This window comes from Pseudopipra pipra, chromosome 6, assembly GCF_036250125.1.
Source record: "Pseudopipra pipra isolate bDixPip1 chromosome 6, bDixPip1.hap1, whole genome shotgun sequence".
In the NCBI taxonomy this organism is placed as follows: domain Eukaryota; kingdom Metazoa; phylum Chordata; class Aves; order Passeriformes; family Pipridae; genus Pseudopipra; species Pseudopipra pipra.
Window position 1 is genome coordinate 48,285,219 of NC_087554.1, and position 17,460 is coordinate 48,302,678.

The window sequence follows — 17,460 nt, forward strand, 5'->3', positions numbered from 1 at the left end:
CACCTTAGAAAGGAACACAGTATTCAGAGTTGGACAAAACACACTTTAGATTTTCCCATGAATTAAAGCTCACTGAAATAATTGCTTTCTCTGTAATTAATTTGTTCATCTACATTAAAAAAATAACTTGACATCAAAAATAGCCTGTCAATAGCCTTAAAGGCCAATTCTTTAACTCCATCTAACATAAGTTAGCTACCAGAAAACAGTCTATGTTAGAAGAAAACTGATCTCGAAGAAAATATATTATGCTATTCACACGTAGTAAGTTCGTTGAATTCTTCCAAAATGCAAGGTGCAACTCATCTTTAAACTGTAGACTCATGAGCAGGGGAAGGACTGCTAAGTACAAAACCAGCCAGCAGAGAAGCTAAACTTCTATATGCAGAAGTGGTCTTCCAATAAAATTTAAAATGAGATCAGTTGAAGAGTGAGAGAGAGACATGAAAAGACTCTTCCAGACTGGGGATTTGCAGAAAAAACACTGAACCAGAGTAGACAACTTATCTGGGGAATGCAGCTGCTTGACATAACCCTGGCAAAAGTGAGCATTAAAATAATTCCCTGAGGGACAGTTGCTTCCAGATCTCTAGTTTTGCATTAAGGTAGGCCACTTTCTGCTTGATAAGGGTAAGATAAAGCACAGTTTTAAAAAGCAAGTTGTTTATAGTTCCTAGTCAGAAAAAAAAGAACCATAGTTGATTAGGTAACTTCTGGTCCTCTCAAGAGCAGTCTGTTGTCTCGGTAAACAGCTTCTTGCCAAAGCAAGTAAAGCTCCTCTGTGCTAGATATAAAGCAAAAAGCAAAAGGTAATTTTGCCACAGCACCAGAAAAGTACCTCAGAACTGCATGAGATTCATAGCAAAATACATGCACTGATAACTTCTGTGCAATTTTGTAACAATACGTTATTCTAAAACAGGTCGATAAAGAGCCAGGGCTCAGACACTTGGCAACAGAGCTGCAAGTTGCTCACACATTTACTAAACACCTCAACTAAGCCATACAGAATGGCTTGTGCCTAATTCTATAGCACCTAGTAGCACCTAGTTACATTTCAACAGTATGAAAAGTTATGCAGCACAAGAAAAGAAAAACTAAGACACAATATGTGTAGATGACTTCACACTTCAAATGTTTTTCTGTAGCTACAGTTTTCTCACCTACAGAATTCTACAACAGAACCTTTCTCAGGAAAAGGAAATTAAAATCCCTCTTGCTCATTTAAAGTCGAGGATGGCTGCTGTCTCAAAGCCTTTTTCACATTCTTTATATTTACCCCCAAATAAATCCTTAAAAATGTTTCTTCATTAATTATATGAAATTCAATTATAAATTATTAGATGTCAGATGTTACCTACAAGCAAAAGCATACCAGGTGCTACACAGTTTTTATTGCTGTGCAAGTTCTCAGCTCCAGCTATAAAGTAATACTTCAATAAATTCAATAAGCACAGAAATGCCCAGGGAAGCAAAATAATCATCATTAGCTCAGTGCATACTTCAGCTGAATGACCTAATTTAAAAAGTGTTTTGCAAAGCAATTCTCATATTGAAAGGCAATTACACAGAGCAAAATAAAAATAGCATTTTTGAGATCCATGCAAAAAAGCACCAGCAAGTATCCATGAAAAGGGATGTAAGAGATTACAGAGGATAGTAGGGAAGAACACGCATTTTCAATTTTTTTCCATGCCTGCTCTCTTTTTTTATTTTTTTTAACAAGGAGAACTTAAATATCAAGAGCAACTATTAGCACTTTACTGACATGAGGCCTCCTGGTCATATCCTGAATTAGTGGGACAAAGGCTACTGACATTTTGATTTTGTTAAATTAGTCTTCCTTGTTAGTATTTTTCCATTAGTATAAATCTGCATGTTTTTCCCTCTCCATCCTATTTTAGGTGGCCAGCTATCCAGAAAAAGGCATGGAGGAAAAGGGATATCAACAAAACCCACCCATTAAAGTCAATGACTTTAATGTCACCTGTAATGTTACCTGTAGAGGGTAAAATGCATAAGGAGATGGAAGGACTTTTAATAGGAATTGCCCATTTCTAAAACCTACAAAAAAAAAAGCTCAAAAAAGTAAATTTTTCATTATGTTGTGGTCAGATGCTTTTACTAGCTTGCTTCATCATCTCTACTTAGTGCTATGAAACAAGGAGATTCCACATAAACAGCGGTAAAGAGTCATAAATATTTTGTTTTCCTTAAATAATATTAGACATCTCTGTCTATAGAAGCCTCAGTGCAGATCACCAAGGTATAGTTGAACCTCCCATGAGAAAACCAGAAGACAGAAGCCCAAAAACTGTATTTGTGAAGATCCCAACTGAGGCTTTTCAATTGCACTGTTTTGCCACTGACATTTCTGTATGCAATGACATAGATGTACTCAAAATATTAAGGCAGATTCATAGCAGAGAATACATGTATACATCCATATATGTGTATATTTTACATGCACACATGTAAGACAAGTCAATACAGTTGAGAAAAATACTAATCTCTTGCACCTTCCTTCCATGATTGCTATGGGTAATGTATCATGGAAATGAGAGAAGAAAGAATAAAATCTGTGCTTTATAGATTTTTACCACTCATAAAAATAAGAAAATCTTGCATAACAGGAAAACTGTAACAAGATTTTGCCCACAGACAAGTGTTTTCATTGTGTTTTTAAACAGAAATCATTACCTCTATCTACAAAGCTTGTCTTGCTTGCATTCCTATAATCACAGGATGACTGAAGTAGGAAGGGAACTCTGGAGTTTGTCTACATATAAACTTGAAGTAGAGTCACCTACAGTGAGTTGCCAAGGGCTGTGACCTGTCAGATTTTGAATATCTCCAATGATGTGAGATACCCAAAAACTCTTTGGCAAGTGGATGTATCATACATGTGTATCTGAAAAACTGTCACCATTGCACAAACAGTATGTGATCATCCTCTTGTTCCCCAGTTCTTTTGCCTGTCAAATTACTTGAAACACTGCAGAGCAGGGAATCCCTCCTCAGATGCTTTGTTACGATGTCCAGCAAAAACAAAGCCCTATTCCAGACTGGGCCACTGTGATCTTTGGATTTTTCCTCCTTGAACTTGAAATGATACCTGGTTGCTACTTAACAAATGATGATATTTGATCCATAGTTGCTGTATATTAAATTAATTGATAATATCTCGGTTTTGATAACAGAACCCAATTCAAAGACTTTATGCTACAAAACGTGAAAAGTTTGAGATGAACACTACTTGTATTACAAAACCTTAAAACAAAGATTTTTAAAATCTTCCAAGCAAAGAGAAGCAGCTTTGGAGTAATACTGCACATTGCAGAATGACCTGCTGCAACAGCGAATTGTGATGAATTATCTGATGGGTGGAATTTTATCAGCTCCACACAATACAATAAAAACATGGAATGATTTGTGACGTGCAAAATAAAGAGGAGTAATTGTAGCCAAAGCATCCTTTCCTTCTGCCAGCATCTACCACTAATTAATTTTCCATTTTTTTACATGGGAACAAATATAAATGATAAAATGGTTTCTGCCAAGTTGAGCCTAAATTGATAAACTGTGGAAAAATCTATCACACAGATAACATGAAAACAGATGAAAACAGAAAGTTAAAGCTGAGCATACCAGGCAAAAATCCTTACGTAAAAAAAAACCAAAACAAAGAAAAAACACTAATGACCCCCAAAGAAACCCACAAAAAACCCAAATACCACCCCCCCACCTCAAAAAAAAAAAAACCAAAACCAAAAAACCACTGCAGATTTCTGAAATTTTCTTTTAAGTGTTTTGGGTTTTTTATCTACTTTTGAATTTACCTTCCTAGGATTTCTAATTGAAAGAGTTTCTCTCTGTATTTCGAAAGCTGCCTTAACCAATGCTACTAGACTCCCAATTAGATTCAGTTCCATTCAATGCAGCAACTGCGCATGCTGCACAAAATCAGACTACCTTTGCATTTTCAGAGATTGTCTATACCAAGCAACTAATTTAAACCCAGTTGCAGTATAGCTCTTATAATGGATGACAGCTGAGGACAGCACAGACAAGTTGCATCTAAGAGTGGGGGTATTTTCTTGTTGAAAGATCTGCTCCTGTCACAGCTGCTTTAAGCCATTTGGCATAAATACAGAGCAGTGTGAAAAGAAGGTCTGTTACGAAGCAGGACCTATGTTTCATCAGCCCCCAAATACCACTTTCAGAACAACAGTTCTAAGGGAATCCACAATTGCCTTAGTAAATGGGAGTTCACTGCTTCAAGTTATAAACAAAATTAGTGCTGTAAATTCCTGTAGTCACTTTCTAAAACAGCAACTAAGTTCTAGTTTAAACTCAAATTTGTAGCAGTTATTGTTGTCAAAAACGGAACAAAAATAGATCTATTTTAAAAGAGAACTGTAAAATTCAGATAAAGCTTTCAGGAATCAAGAAATTCTATTGATCTTCCTCCAGTGGTAATTTTTAAGATATGAATCAGTGTTAAGTGGTTAACTGCTGTACTTGAGCTCAACAGCTTTAAAAATAAAAGGAGATAGCTTTGAAACAAATGGGAAAAAAAACTTCCTTGCTTTTTCACCTTGATTTTCACTTTGTTATATTTCAAGAGCTAATGACTATGCAAGTTGATTTTATGTACTTTTTATTGCACTAAGCACGGATGGTTTTCTGTTGTAAGGCTAAAATGGGAAATAATATTTTCAGGACAGAAAAGAATATGGTCTGTGAGTGTCACATGGCAGATGAGGTATTTAAAGTGTGAACTCAATGGGTTCCAGGTTAAAATACAAGCAGAATGGCTATTGTTTCCTCAGAGTACAGAATGCAACCACTTGAAACATTTAGATGTGACAGTGGTCAAATCACAGCAAAACACCTTCTGTAAGGTGCAGTGAGTTTTTGGCCCAATACATGTTTTGTTTTCTCTATTCTGTGAAATAACCTTGAAGTTTCTGAAGGGCAAACCCACAGCATTCTACTAACAAATCTAACAAACCCAATGACTGTTATTTCTCCATTCTTCTTCAATCACCACGTGCATACGGATGCACTTAGACAGCAAGTCAAATGAGGACTGAGATTTGGCATTAGCATTTAGCTCTGTGGTAATCAGTTACAACCCAAACCACCCACAAGAACCAGAATAATGTGCTTAGGACAAACCTATGTGGCCTAAACCAACAATTTTACCTGACAATGAAAATCAAATGAGTTAACAAATATTCTCCAGATGAGAACACTGCCTCACTGAAAGAAAAAAAGTTAGTTGGGGTGACTGTGTTTAGACTTACTCTTCTTTAACTCCCACAATCCCTTCAAACGGGGTCTGAATTCACATTTCTAAAGACTACTCTGTCAGTACAGTTAGAAATAAACAATAACATATTTATGACAGAGAGATAAAGCACACATAGTTAATCTAAGCCTTAAGAGATCTGCCTTAGTTCTGCATGATTATAGAAACTTTAACAGGTATCTTAAGAGTGTGGTGTAGGGAATGTAACTCTCCAAGATAATGCTTTTTGAAAACTAATTTCTACATGAATAATTTGGTTAAGTAATTTCTCCCTTTCTGTTTTAGTTTTCTACTCTTAGAAACTAAGCTACTAATAGGATTAACTGGCAAGTGCTATGATGAATTACTTAATATTCAAAAAATACTACAGTCTGCTGGGATTGTAACAACATATAAATGCTGGATAACCATTTCATGTCAAAGCTACATTTAGCTAAGAAGTTTTCAGCCTGAGAGAGAATACACAGATTTGTTTCCTGGACAATGGATTGAAATATTCAGTGCCATTTCAGGCATTACTGAATGATGGCCTATTTCAGGACTTTTTGGACGTCAGCAGTAAGGGCTACTTTCCACAACAGCACTCTGACTGCAGGAGATAAAAGTGTGTTTATTCTTTTTTCACAGGGGAGGAAAACAATGACAAAAGCAGGAAGGCAGCAGTAATGCAGAAATCTGGAGGCACTGATAAAGGGGAGGGAGAACGGAGAAAGTTGTTCAAATAAATCCATTCTGGTCAAAATCAGACAGGTGACAACCATGTGTATATGACACTGAATTGAAGTGCGAATCATAATTTCAAAATGACGTAATTAAAGAAAAATTAAAATTTCATTAGGTGTGAGAAAAAAATTATTTGAAATACAGAACACAAACTGAAGTATTTCAAACCTTTAGAACACAATTTCGCGTTGTTCTTCCTGAGTGCACTACACAACTCCTAAAAAGAAGAAAGGACACTGCATTTGTTCAAAGCCTTGCTGCTGCTCTCTCTGAAGTACACCTAATTAATACTGACATGTTATTGCTTCCCTCTTGACATCTTGTGAACAGTCAGAGCTAGCCAAATAGCAAACCAGGATGACCTCTGGCTTGGAGAAAATTTCAGTTAGTGACAAACAGTAAAAAATAGCACCTGAGAACAAGGCAGATCTTAAAATGAGCATTGCTCAACAGAACAGAGTGAATAACTGTATGGATTTAAACATTAACTGTATGAGGAATAATTCAGTTGCACAAGGAACCAAAGAGAATTTTAAAGAACTAGTTTTGTTGTTCAGCTGATTTAATTAATAACCCCCCCCAACATTTTATAAGGGGCAAAGACAGCAGTGAGCATGAACACAAACACGCTGCCCCCTGCAGCCAGCTCTCTGTTAGAATAGCTCACATCTTAGGTAATGCAGAAGTATGACCCAGTTAGTTCAATTTCTCAAGTTTAGGTAAGCAGAACACAGCTAAACAATTTTTCATTTACTCGTGGATCAAGTCACCAACATTTGGCGTTACACTGTCCTAAGGCTTTCACTAATAAGGCAAAAACCTCCCCCCAAGCCCTCACATGTGTGATTATCATTTTGCTGGCAAACAGATCTCTCTCATCACTCTTAACTGCTCCAGTTTTGACACCATGGCCAAGACCTCCTGTTCTTCATTTTAGTAAATCTCTTGGAACAGGAGTAAATCAGTGAAGACCCTAGCGCAAGTAGCAAAATGAGTAAGAACTTGTTTCTTTAGAAAACTGTAATTTTGGAAAAATATAATCTTTTAACAGCTGATATCAGCAAATAAAAAGTGACTTCATTCAGATAATACATTAGACTTCTGCAGAGAGCATGTCTTAATGGTTACATTAACAGAATGTGGAGTCTACAGGAGAGACAAATGCAAGAGTCTTTACGCAGGAACTCCAAAGCACAGCACATGCTGCAAGTCACAGGAGGAAGTACAACAGTTCTGAAGCCATAAAACCAACCTTTTTGGTCTTTATTCACACATTTCTTCAGTAATTTAGATTAATAAGGTTGTTTCTGTGTAGAAAGAGTAGATCATATTCAGGAACAAGTACTTAAAAAGACTTATGGCCAAAATGAAAAATAGTAAAGCTTCAAAATTTAATTTTTCATCCTTCTTACCAGAGTTTTGTAACATCATTAAAAGGATTACGTATTCCCAATATGCCACTGTCGTTCATACAAATTTTAAAAATATTTTATTTAGCTTTTGTTTTTCTCTGGACAACTACAAAGACTATCTCAAATCAAAGATTAGCACCAGGAAATGTTACTGAGTGTCAGATGTCACTCACTCTAAAATTTTAATCAAAAGAAAAAAAAATCCTTAAAACTGACTGCAGGTTCAACTATTTCCAGTAAATTTACTTGGAGAGGCAGAGGTGTGTACATACATGCTAGAACTTGTGTCATCCTTACATCTTATTGCCTTTTTGCTGCATTTTATACATAAAGTTATTATGATCTGGACTTGGTATTTTCTCCTCTAAAAAGAAATTCACCAGAGCTTATTAAATAAATCTAAGCTCTAAGGTAATTTTTACAAGGAAACAGTAGCATTTTATATTACCTTCCAAGCATTGCTAGAAAGCCATATCAAATAATTTTAAAATATTAAATTCATCACAGAAAATAAGGGTTTTTTACACAGATATTTTGTTCATAAACCAACTGTCAGCTTAGAATTGAGAACACAAATATCAGAAGTTAATGTTTTAGCTGTTTTTATAGAGGCTGGTACCTCCACAGTGCTGTGGCTCCAGCTCCTCTGCCACTGAGATCATATTCCTTTATAATAAATAGGTAAATACACACTAAGTGTTGGGATGTGCAGATATTAATCTATAAGCACAGGAAAGACTAAATATTGCAAACTTCCTCCTTAAAATACTTCTTGCAATAGTCAAAAGATCAAGAAGTAAACACAATCTTGTACTTTGTCCCTACATGAAATTACACAGACAAGTATTTTTATAGCATACATCTTTAATATTTGTATTTAAACAGCATAAATTTCTCAGAATCTACTCAATACAATATCTTAGTGCAGAAAATGTCTAGAATAGTAGAGAAAGCTTTTAGAAACAAAATTTAAAATTATAAGAATTCTTGTAAAGGACTGGCCAATCCGATGAAATGAACAGTTACCTCCCAGCTTGGACTCAGAAAAGCTCATAAAAAGGAAACTTTCATTGGAAGCCCAGTAATTTTCATCTCACATATCTCTTAAAACAGCTAATTTCTCAGTTATTCTGAAGAGCATTGTGTGTTTACACACTATTTTTTCAAAGGTGGATTCAGAGGAGGGACAAAAAGATACCTAGAAAAATAAGGTTTTATTTTCACTGAGTTGCACTGCTTTAGGTTGACTGTCTGCTCCTTCAGAAAAAGGAACCTTTTGGCATTTGTCAGCAGGCTCAAATATCCTGAAATGCTGAAAAGGCGAAACAAAAAATTTTCCCTGTGCTGCCTTTCTATCTGATCTTTTGTCTCATATGTTTGCCTCGGGGATGCACAAGAAATTTCTCTGAATAATTCATAAGTACCTAGGCAGGAACCAGCTTCCACTTCTGAACAAAAAGATTTGGTAACAAGCTGATTTCAGCTGTTATATTCTGCTCTATCTGGAAGAAAACTGGATTAAAAGAGAGAAAGTAATCTTCCTAGCATAGTAAGCACAGAATATATACATGTATGTATCTATGAAGTATATAAAAAACCACACATTTATGCTGGGGAAGGCACCTTTGTACTTAAAGCTACATTCATTTGAGGGCAGGACTGATTCTCTACTTTTCAAAAATTCAAGAAACCACATAGCATGAAGGTAACGAATAAACATGCAGAATGTAGAGATCAGCCCTACTCTGTGCTGGTGTGGCCTCACCTCAAGTCCTGTGTGCAGTTTTGAGTGCTACAATATAAGAAAGATATTAAGTTATTAGAGAGTGTCCAAAGGAGGGCAATAAAGATGGTGGTTGAGGGCACTTGTTCAGCCTGGAGAAGAGGAGACTGAGGGGAGACCTCACTGCAGTTACAACTTCCTTGTGAGGGGAAGAGGAGGGGCAGGCACTGATCTCTTCTCTGTGGTGACCAGTGACAGGACCCGAGGGAATGGCCTGAAGTTGTGTCAGGGGAGGTTTAGGTTGGATATTAGAAAAAGGTTCTTCACCCAGACGGTAGTGGGGCACTGGAACAGGCTCCCCAGGGAAGTGGTCACAGTGCCAAGCCTGACAGAGTTCAAGAAGCATTTTGTCAACATTCTCAGTCACATGGTGTGATTCTTGGGGATGGTCCCATGCAGGGCCAGAAGTTGGATTCGATGATCCTTGTGGGTCCTTTCCAACTCAGGATATTCTATGATTTTATGAATTCAACTTTTAGTTTGGAATAGCAGAATCACTGGTCTTTCCTCTAGACTACAGTACCTTACCACAAGCCATCTTTATTTCCTAATGGTGTTGAATATTAGGCAGATGCAAATGATTTCTTTTTCTGTAGTCTCTATTAGGACTGAAATAAGTCTTATTGCCTGCAGATCCTTTTTACGTCCCAACAGAATAAATTCCAGAAAAGACTGTTTCCAAAGCATTTTCTTAATAAGAATACAGATCCAAAACTCATAAGCTATGGGTCACGATTTCACAATACAATATCATCAGTTGAGATGACAGTACTTATGAAGGTAGACTCAAGACTTACCAGCCTCTGCATGCTTTTCACATGTGTAGGACTAATAGATAAGGCCTCTTCATACCAGCGTTTGGCTTCATCAATATTTCCCCGAAGTTCAGACACCTGACCTCTCATGTAGAGGACATAGTGGGACATCGGAAAGAGATTAGCTGCTTCCTGGGTACACGCTGTGGCCTCAGCAGGCTTCCCAATCCCTATGTAGACTTCAGCTGTGGAAGGAATGGGAGGATCAATTAATGATTCCTGCTTCATCATTAGATTGTCACATTAGATGTTGTCACATGTGCTCTATTTGTAAATAGTTTCATTCTGAACAAAGGCTATATTCCCCCCAAAAATTTGCATTTTAAGAGAAATTATTACCTGAATTATTTTAAATTAATTATTCTTCTAGAAAAGTTGCCTTTCTAGATATAAAAGGAGTTACAGCCTCTAAATGGCTTTTTTAAACCCCAGAATTCTCTTTAGAGTTTGTTATTTATAACTTAAGTCTGGGATTTTTTAATTTTAGTTTTATTTTTGAGATGTGAGCATGCCAGTATTCCAGTACTATTTAAAACAATTGAGTAGCCAGACATACACTTCTGTAAATCAGATTGACTATAGGGCAAAAAGAAAGGGTTCATTCAGTAAGCAATTAACAACTAACAATAGAACAAGTATTTGCCTTCAGTAGCTCTTATGACACTCTTCAACACTGCTATTTCTCTACCCTGCTGGATTATCCTAATCTCTTGCTGAAAGAGTGGGAGAAGAGAGGAATAAAGAGATCCTAAATGCAAGAAAAAACTATTAAAAATTCTGAGTTGGGTCATCTTTCTCTTTATGTTGGTACAGACCCAATAAAAAGGAAGCCTCAAAGTAATTGTATAACTGCATTCTATTGTATTGCACTGTACAAGGTTTTTATAGATTAAGGTTTAAATCAAGGTGCTGCATCGAAACAGCAAAGTGATCTATCACTGCTCAAGATATGCCTCTCACTGTACTGTACAGCCCACCCATCTTGGTTTAAGGTCTCTCAGATCAGGAATTCACACTACAGCAGTGGATTTGGGATTATGCCTAAAACTCTGAATGAGACTGATGTTTGAGTGCCTTTAAAGGGGCTTTTCTCCAAGATAATTGCATCAAACAGACTTGACAGTATCTCTAACTAGTTAACTTCAGTACAGCAGAGTGTATAAACTGTAACTTACAGGTGATACCTGCTATGAATATTCACAATTATTATTTTCATCAAAATTAATTTATAACAATGACTAACAAAACATTGACTTTCAGTAGCAGTAGATGGGCAAACACAGTTTAAAGTTCTTTCTCATTTTCTATTTTTTTAACCAATTTTTGTAGGATTGCAAGAATAAATTATTTTCTTCCTCTAAGACCTGATCCTATTGGTGGGACAACAGATCTTTTTCTACCAGAGGAGCATTATTTTGCTTCTCAGTTGACTCGGTGATTTCACAGAACACATTCTACCAAACACAGCGTGTCCACATGGATGTATTGATTAATGCAGTATATTTTTAGAAACTACCAAAATGTTATTTGATGGAAAAAGTCTCACCCACATGAAGAACTAACACATGAAATTGCAGATCCAGTCACATTTTTTTCCCCTAACCCTAAAAGAAGCACCTCACACAGTCAGAGATGGTACTGTATAACTAAAGAACAGCAAAGTTCTTTCTTCTGGAAGACAATGAACAGATAAAATTTTGCAATCAAAATCAAAATGTAGGAGAATATAATTTTTCTAGGATTTTATTTTTACTGTTAGTAGACTTCAAAGAGCAAGTGGTAGCCTAATTTTTGAGTTGTATATAGAGCAGAAAATGTGAATTTTACTGAGAGGTGTTTTTTTAAAAAAAAAACCCTACAATATTTTTGAAAAGCTTTGGGTACTGTTACTCTTGAGTGCTTTTTGAAAAGGTACTATGTGAGAAACAACATTTTAGTGAGTACAAAATACACTACATTATTTAAATGCTAACCATTTGAGCTCTACGGGTCTTGCTGTCTCTTCTCCAGCATCACCAGATTTGAAACATAATTTGAAATACACACTCCCCAGTTGCTTGGTGAAAAGACAAGTTCAGAAAAATATAATTTACACAGTAAAAGGTACTATGTAAAGCTAATTATTAATTAGGCAATTAATAAAATAATTATTAGATATTAATACTCAGTAACTAAAAATTACTCCCATTGGTGATTGTCTGCTATCACAATCATTCTAGACTGAAATGTAAGCAGAGATTGTCTATTTTAACAGAATACAGTTGAAATTCTGTATTTCTTGAGAAGAAACAATTATAGTAGTAATAGCTTTTAACACTAGGCTGCAATACTGCTTACAAATTCATCTTCTGTTAATGTAAGAGATAATAAATCTTGCTGTCCTGCTCATGAACTGCAGAAGAGAAATTTGAGTTATTAACACATCTTCCTAAAAGTATTAAATTTAAACAAAATAATTCCTTTTGTTTTTAAAGTAACTCTGTAATAACTTTAAACAATCTTCTCCTTTCCTCTACCAGAAGTTACACCACCCCACCAGCATATACAGCAGGCCTTTTGAAAAACTGTGCATGAATGAATGACTAGAAAATGGAAGTTGTAGCTAAGTGTTAAGCACGAAAGTTCATTCAGGAAATTTCTGAATTCAAAGGAGAGCTGTTCATTCTGAGATAATGACTTCAAACTGAATAAAAATGTTAAAAACTAACATGACAAATTCAAACAAATCAGTTGTTGGAAAACTGGCAAGTGCCAGCAGACTTTGTAGGAACATCTCAGAGGAGCAGCCTTTTAAAAAGAAACCAGGTGCCAATCTGATGTGCTCTTTCCAGTATCTCCACCTGGGGAACACAAAGAACGCCTTCTGGTTCAAACACTTCCAACACTTACATGTGCATTTTATTGAGGAATCAATCTGTTTTCCAATCAAGCAGCATAGCAATAATGAGTTCAGTCTTGATGCATTTCTCAAAGGACTATCACAGTCATTGATCACTTAGGGACAGGTCAGGTTTTTAACAGTGAGCTACTGAAAAATGGACTAATTGCAAAAGTCACTTAGTTTCACATTTAAAATAAGCCTGATTTTCCACCTTTACATGATATGTCCAAAAATGAAAGGCTGAAACAGTCCATTAATAAAAACAAGATGAAAAATTAAAAGCCAGTTACTGTGTACAAAATCAACTTCTATGGACTGAATGCCATGCTCATTTACACTAATGACAGCTGAAATGACACTGTATATCCATCCACAAGAACAAGCATTTTTCTATTTTTTTACACCACCTGTATTAGTTTGGGTAAATATCTTCCACTAAGTTTTACATGTATTAGAACTTATTTACATAACGTTTCCATGTCTCTATAATCTTACATGAAGAATAATTCTTAATTTTTGTATTTTAAGATTTAAAGCTTATTAAAGATTTTTCTCTCCCCCATTAAGAAGTAAAACCCTGCACAACCATACAGGGACTCAAACAGTTAAATGTGGCATGAGTCTCAAAAAGGAAGCAATTTCCCAATGGTAAATCTTCACTTTTATTTAAAGAATATGTGCTGTAAGGCGTTAAGTAATTTGTTAAGTAATTTTATTGCTGTTTTCTCTGCAAGTAACCTATATATACACTGATGAAGACACCTTCCAGAATATCTGTTTTGTATTGTGCTTCTGGGAAAAAACTTTATTCTCAGTGTTCCTACAGTTAAGAGCCTTTCTCGAGGCTCAGCATATTTACTGTAGCAGGACAAGCAGCTAAACAGCAGGATACCTAAAGACTCTGAAACACAGCACAAATCACCAACAGAAGCACCAAGAACAGGATCATTTCAAAAAGAAAGGAAGCAGACTTCAGGTTGCAGAACTTTCTCTGAAGGTAGTAGACAGCAGCTCTCTTTAATCTCTTGGGGTTTTTTTGTTTTCATTGCTTCCCATACACAAACAGGCAGAGAGCATTCTTCATCCTCTGCAGTGTCCTTCCACTGGATCTTTAACATTTCAGCTCATTGTCCAACCCAGCTCTCTCCTACTTCCCACCCATGCTTCCTTCTGCTGGGAGTCAAGAATATGGCCTACAGACCACGTGTGCCAAGATAGATATTTTTAAGAGGGAAAAGTGGCCTGTGTAGTGGATTGCAGCAGCCAATGTGTATGCATACACCAATGTGTATGCAAATCTGATTAAGTTGTGAACTAAAAAGGAATTAGAAAAGTGTGTCCAGACCCCTCCTTTGTGGGCAAAACAGCAGCAGTCACTCGCATGAATCGAAAAATCAGCAACAGGACATGACCAACAAAAACTAAAAAAAGCCAAACAGAAAATTAGCAGTTCAACAAGCTGCCAAGGAAGGCTGAGAAATTATCAGCATTACAGATGCTAAGAGTTACTCTGGATGGTTGTCTGTGACAGTTTATAAATATTTAAAATCCATGATGCCATGATGCAGGGCAGAAGACTACACTATGCCCTGTTGGACCCTACCTTGTTCTAATCTGTGTTGTTTTCAAGGAGCCTTTCCACCCCCAAATGAGATCACTATTATTAATCACTGTAATTGCTCTTTCTTTCCAATCTTCTGGGCTTTTCCTCTAAACCACAAAACCATTAATAACTGGGAGCCATTGCCCTGCAATGACTTTCACACAATAAAACTGTTAATGCAAATAGGTAAATTAAAATGCTAAGAAATAAAGGACAGTTTTGTTAAATATAAACATGAAGGGAAAAAAAAAAGCATATCACTGAAAAATGCTCTGAGAGCAGACCAAAGCAGAACAATTGCTGGATGATTTCTAAATTACGCCTTTCTGATGGAAATATCATTAAAAACAATTGCAAGTTATACATTTTTAACTGTGTAAAAATACACTGCATTATCATTTTCTGGTTAAAATTTTATGTAACTGTCACTTGTGATATTGCATTTAGCTTGAGGTTTGGAGCAGCATAACAATACTAAATCCGCTCAAGATGACTCCACATTTAGACAAATAATCCTGGGTATCTTACATTAATGAAGTCAGAAGGAAGAGAACTGAACAAGAGCTCATTATCACAGCTTCAAGGGACAGGTTGCTCAACTACTACTGGTTTTTTCCCCACATATGTAGAGTTATTTATTTCCAGTTATAAAGATCTGTAGTCACAAGAACTCTATTCAATAATCTTACAAACATCTTCTTGCATTCAACAGAATCAGGACACCTAATTTTCCATATACTAAGATTCTCTATGTACATCAGAAATTAAATTCTTCAGGGATAAGGGAGAGAGAGTTCCTTTTGTTCTACAGAAGATATGACTCCATTGATAACAACTGCATTCTAAAGGTACTGTCTTATCTTTTATAAACTGACTTACATACAGAACAACTCTAGTGTGCTTTTTATTTCTTGGCTTGCTTCAGTGCCACATACATGGAAAATATTTGATCTGATAAGTGATAACAGATTCTGAATGAAACAAACAGATTTTTGCAAGTCCTTAGGCTAGCAAGAAAGGGGAGGACAAAGAAAAATAAATTTTACTTTCATAATACCTGCATGAAGCCATATTTGAGCCAAAGTCATCCAAGGATGCAGGGGACCTTGTTTAGGGGCACTGCTTTGCAGAGATGAAGCAACCTCGGACAATGCTTGCTCCACTCTGGAAGCTGCTATTGATGTGGCATGGACTGAACCTGCAGAAGCAATAAAAAAAAATTTACCATCATAGAAAGAACAAAGGCCATGTACGTTGCATAAAACATTTAATAGTGACCCTTTTCATAAGGGGCTTTACCCCAAATTCCTCATATTTAATTTGCATTGACCATTTTAGAAAAGTTTTTTAAAATGTCAGGGTAATTTTCCTTCTTATGAAAGCTTTTATTCTTGTCTGAAAGACTATATAAAAAAACACACTGGACATTGGTAACTATTGGATGCTTTTTTGGGTTGCTACTATGAATACTCTCTATTAAACTTGACACTTCTTTTCTGGCAATGTACAATCCAAAAAAGGTTTGTGATGGTATTGTACACTATAGTCTTCAGGTTGCTGCATGCACTTTGATGTTAGTATTTGCTGTGTCTTTCCATAGAGTGCAATTAGAGGATTATTTTAAGACTAATAACAGAGTAAAAAAAAAAGAGAACTAAAATACACAAGACAATTACAACATACCCCATCACAAATGCACAACTAAACTGCACTGAATGTAAAACTCGACTAATCAAGAAGTCTGAGTTAAAATGCCTTGTGGCAAAAAAGTCCCTTGCTTAAAGAACATTCCCAAGGTACACTAAGGATAAAAGCTGCCATGGCTAGAGAATACCTAATGGCAATTGTACTTTTGATTGCTACTTACTGCCAGCATATCCAGTAGTGATTTTTTTTTAAAATCAAGAACATGAATATTTTAAGCGACACCCCTTCCTGTCATCTAAGTCTCAACATATTTCTAATTGTTTTATAATTACAAATTACAAAATCTCAGACTCACTAGACCTGATTAATAAATAATGACAGTAAAATGTTCTGCAGATACTATTAAAAAAAGAACTGATTCCTGTAAAAGTTGAACTGCACCCCAAAAGTTTGTCCTCATCACTAGAAGTTATGAAATAAACAAAACCTTTATGCTCAGTATCATGGGAATTTTAAAGAAGAGATCTGCCACATAAAACATACATTCTTAAGTGTGGCAAGATAAATCAGAAAACCAGAAAGATGAGAAACTCCCAGTATACAGATTAGGAGGAAGTTTGTCTGAAAGTGTGCATCATATTTCCTTTAAGTGACAGAAACAAGGGAAAAGCAGCACAGGACATAATTAGCATTTCATATCATTATGAAAAGGAATTGCCTGGGAGATCTGAAACAGTATGTGGCAGTGGAGCTTGCTCTCCTTTACTGGTTGATGAAACAACTCAAACTCCAGCCTTCACAGCTGAACACTCACTAAAGTTTTTGCATATCTTATTTTAAGGCTTGACTTCTGAAGAAATAAAAATGTCTAAGTAAGAAGCACATGGAGTGTATTCCAAGAAAAATACTAGCAAGGGTACCATAAATAAGTACTAGTCATCAGCAACCCTTTTCTTGTCTGACAGCCGTTTCTCTAAATGCACCTCACTGAAGACTGTCACTTCTTACCCTTCGGGGGACTAACAGTGAAAGAGGCTTCTTGTCTCTCCAGAACAATTTGTAAAGAAAAGGTGCAATTCATTGACACAAAGGAGATTATCTAATCCCTTCCTTCTGAAAAGCAAGTATGCAATTTAGTATTAAAAAGTGCCTATACTTTCTATTGTGTAAAGCAAGGACTCTGGCTGCTAGCCAGGCCACAAGTAATTTCATGTCAAAAATGTGCTGTTAGATTTTAAGCCTCTAGTACTTAACCACAAAGCACATATGGTAATATATTATT

The 17,460-nt window shown here is 36.0% G+C and overlaps 1 protein-coding gene across 3 annotated transcripts in view; it reads right to left on the reverse strand.

The window, feature by feature from the left end:
• Positions 1 to 17,460, reverse strand: part of TTC7B (tetratricopeptide repeat domain 7B) — a 134,393-nt gene that overhangs the window by 20,383 nt on the left and 96,550 nt on the right. For all 3 annotated transcript variants that reach the window (XM_064658959.1, XM_064658957.1, XM_064658958.1), the window contains 2 exons: positions 15,589 to 15,729; positions 10,030 to 10,232 (listed from right to left, as the gene is read on the reverse strand). In XM_064658959.1, coding sequence (XP_064515029.1) covers positions 10,030 to 10,232; positions 15,589 to 15,729 — 344 coding nt within the window. The remainder of the gene's footprint in view (positions 1 to 10,029; positions 10,233 to 15,588; positions 15,730 to 17,460) is intronic.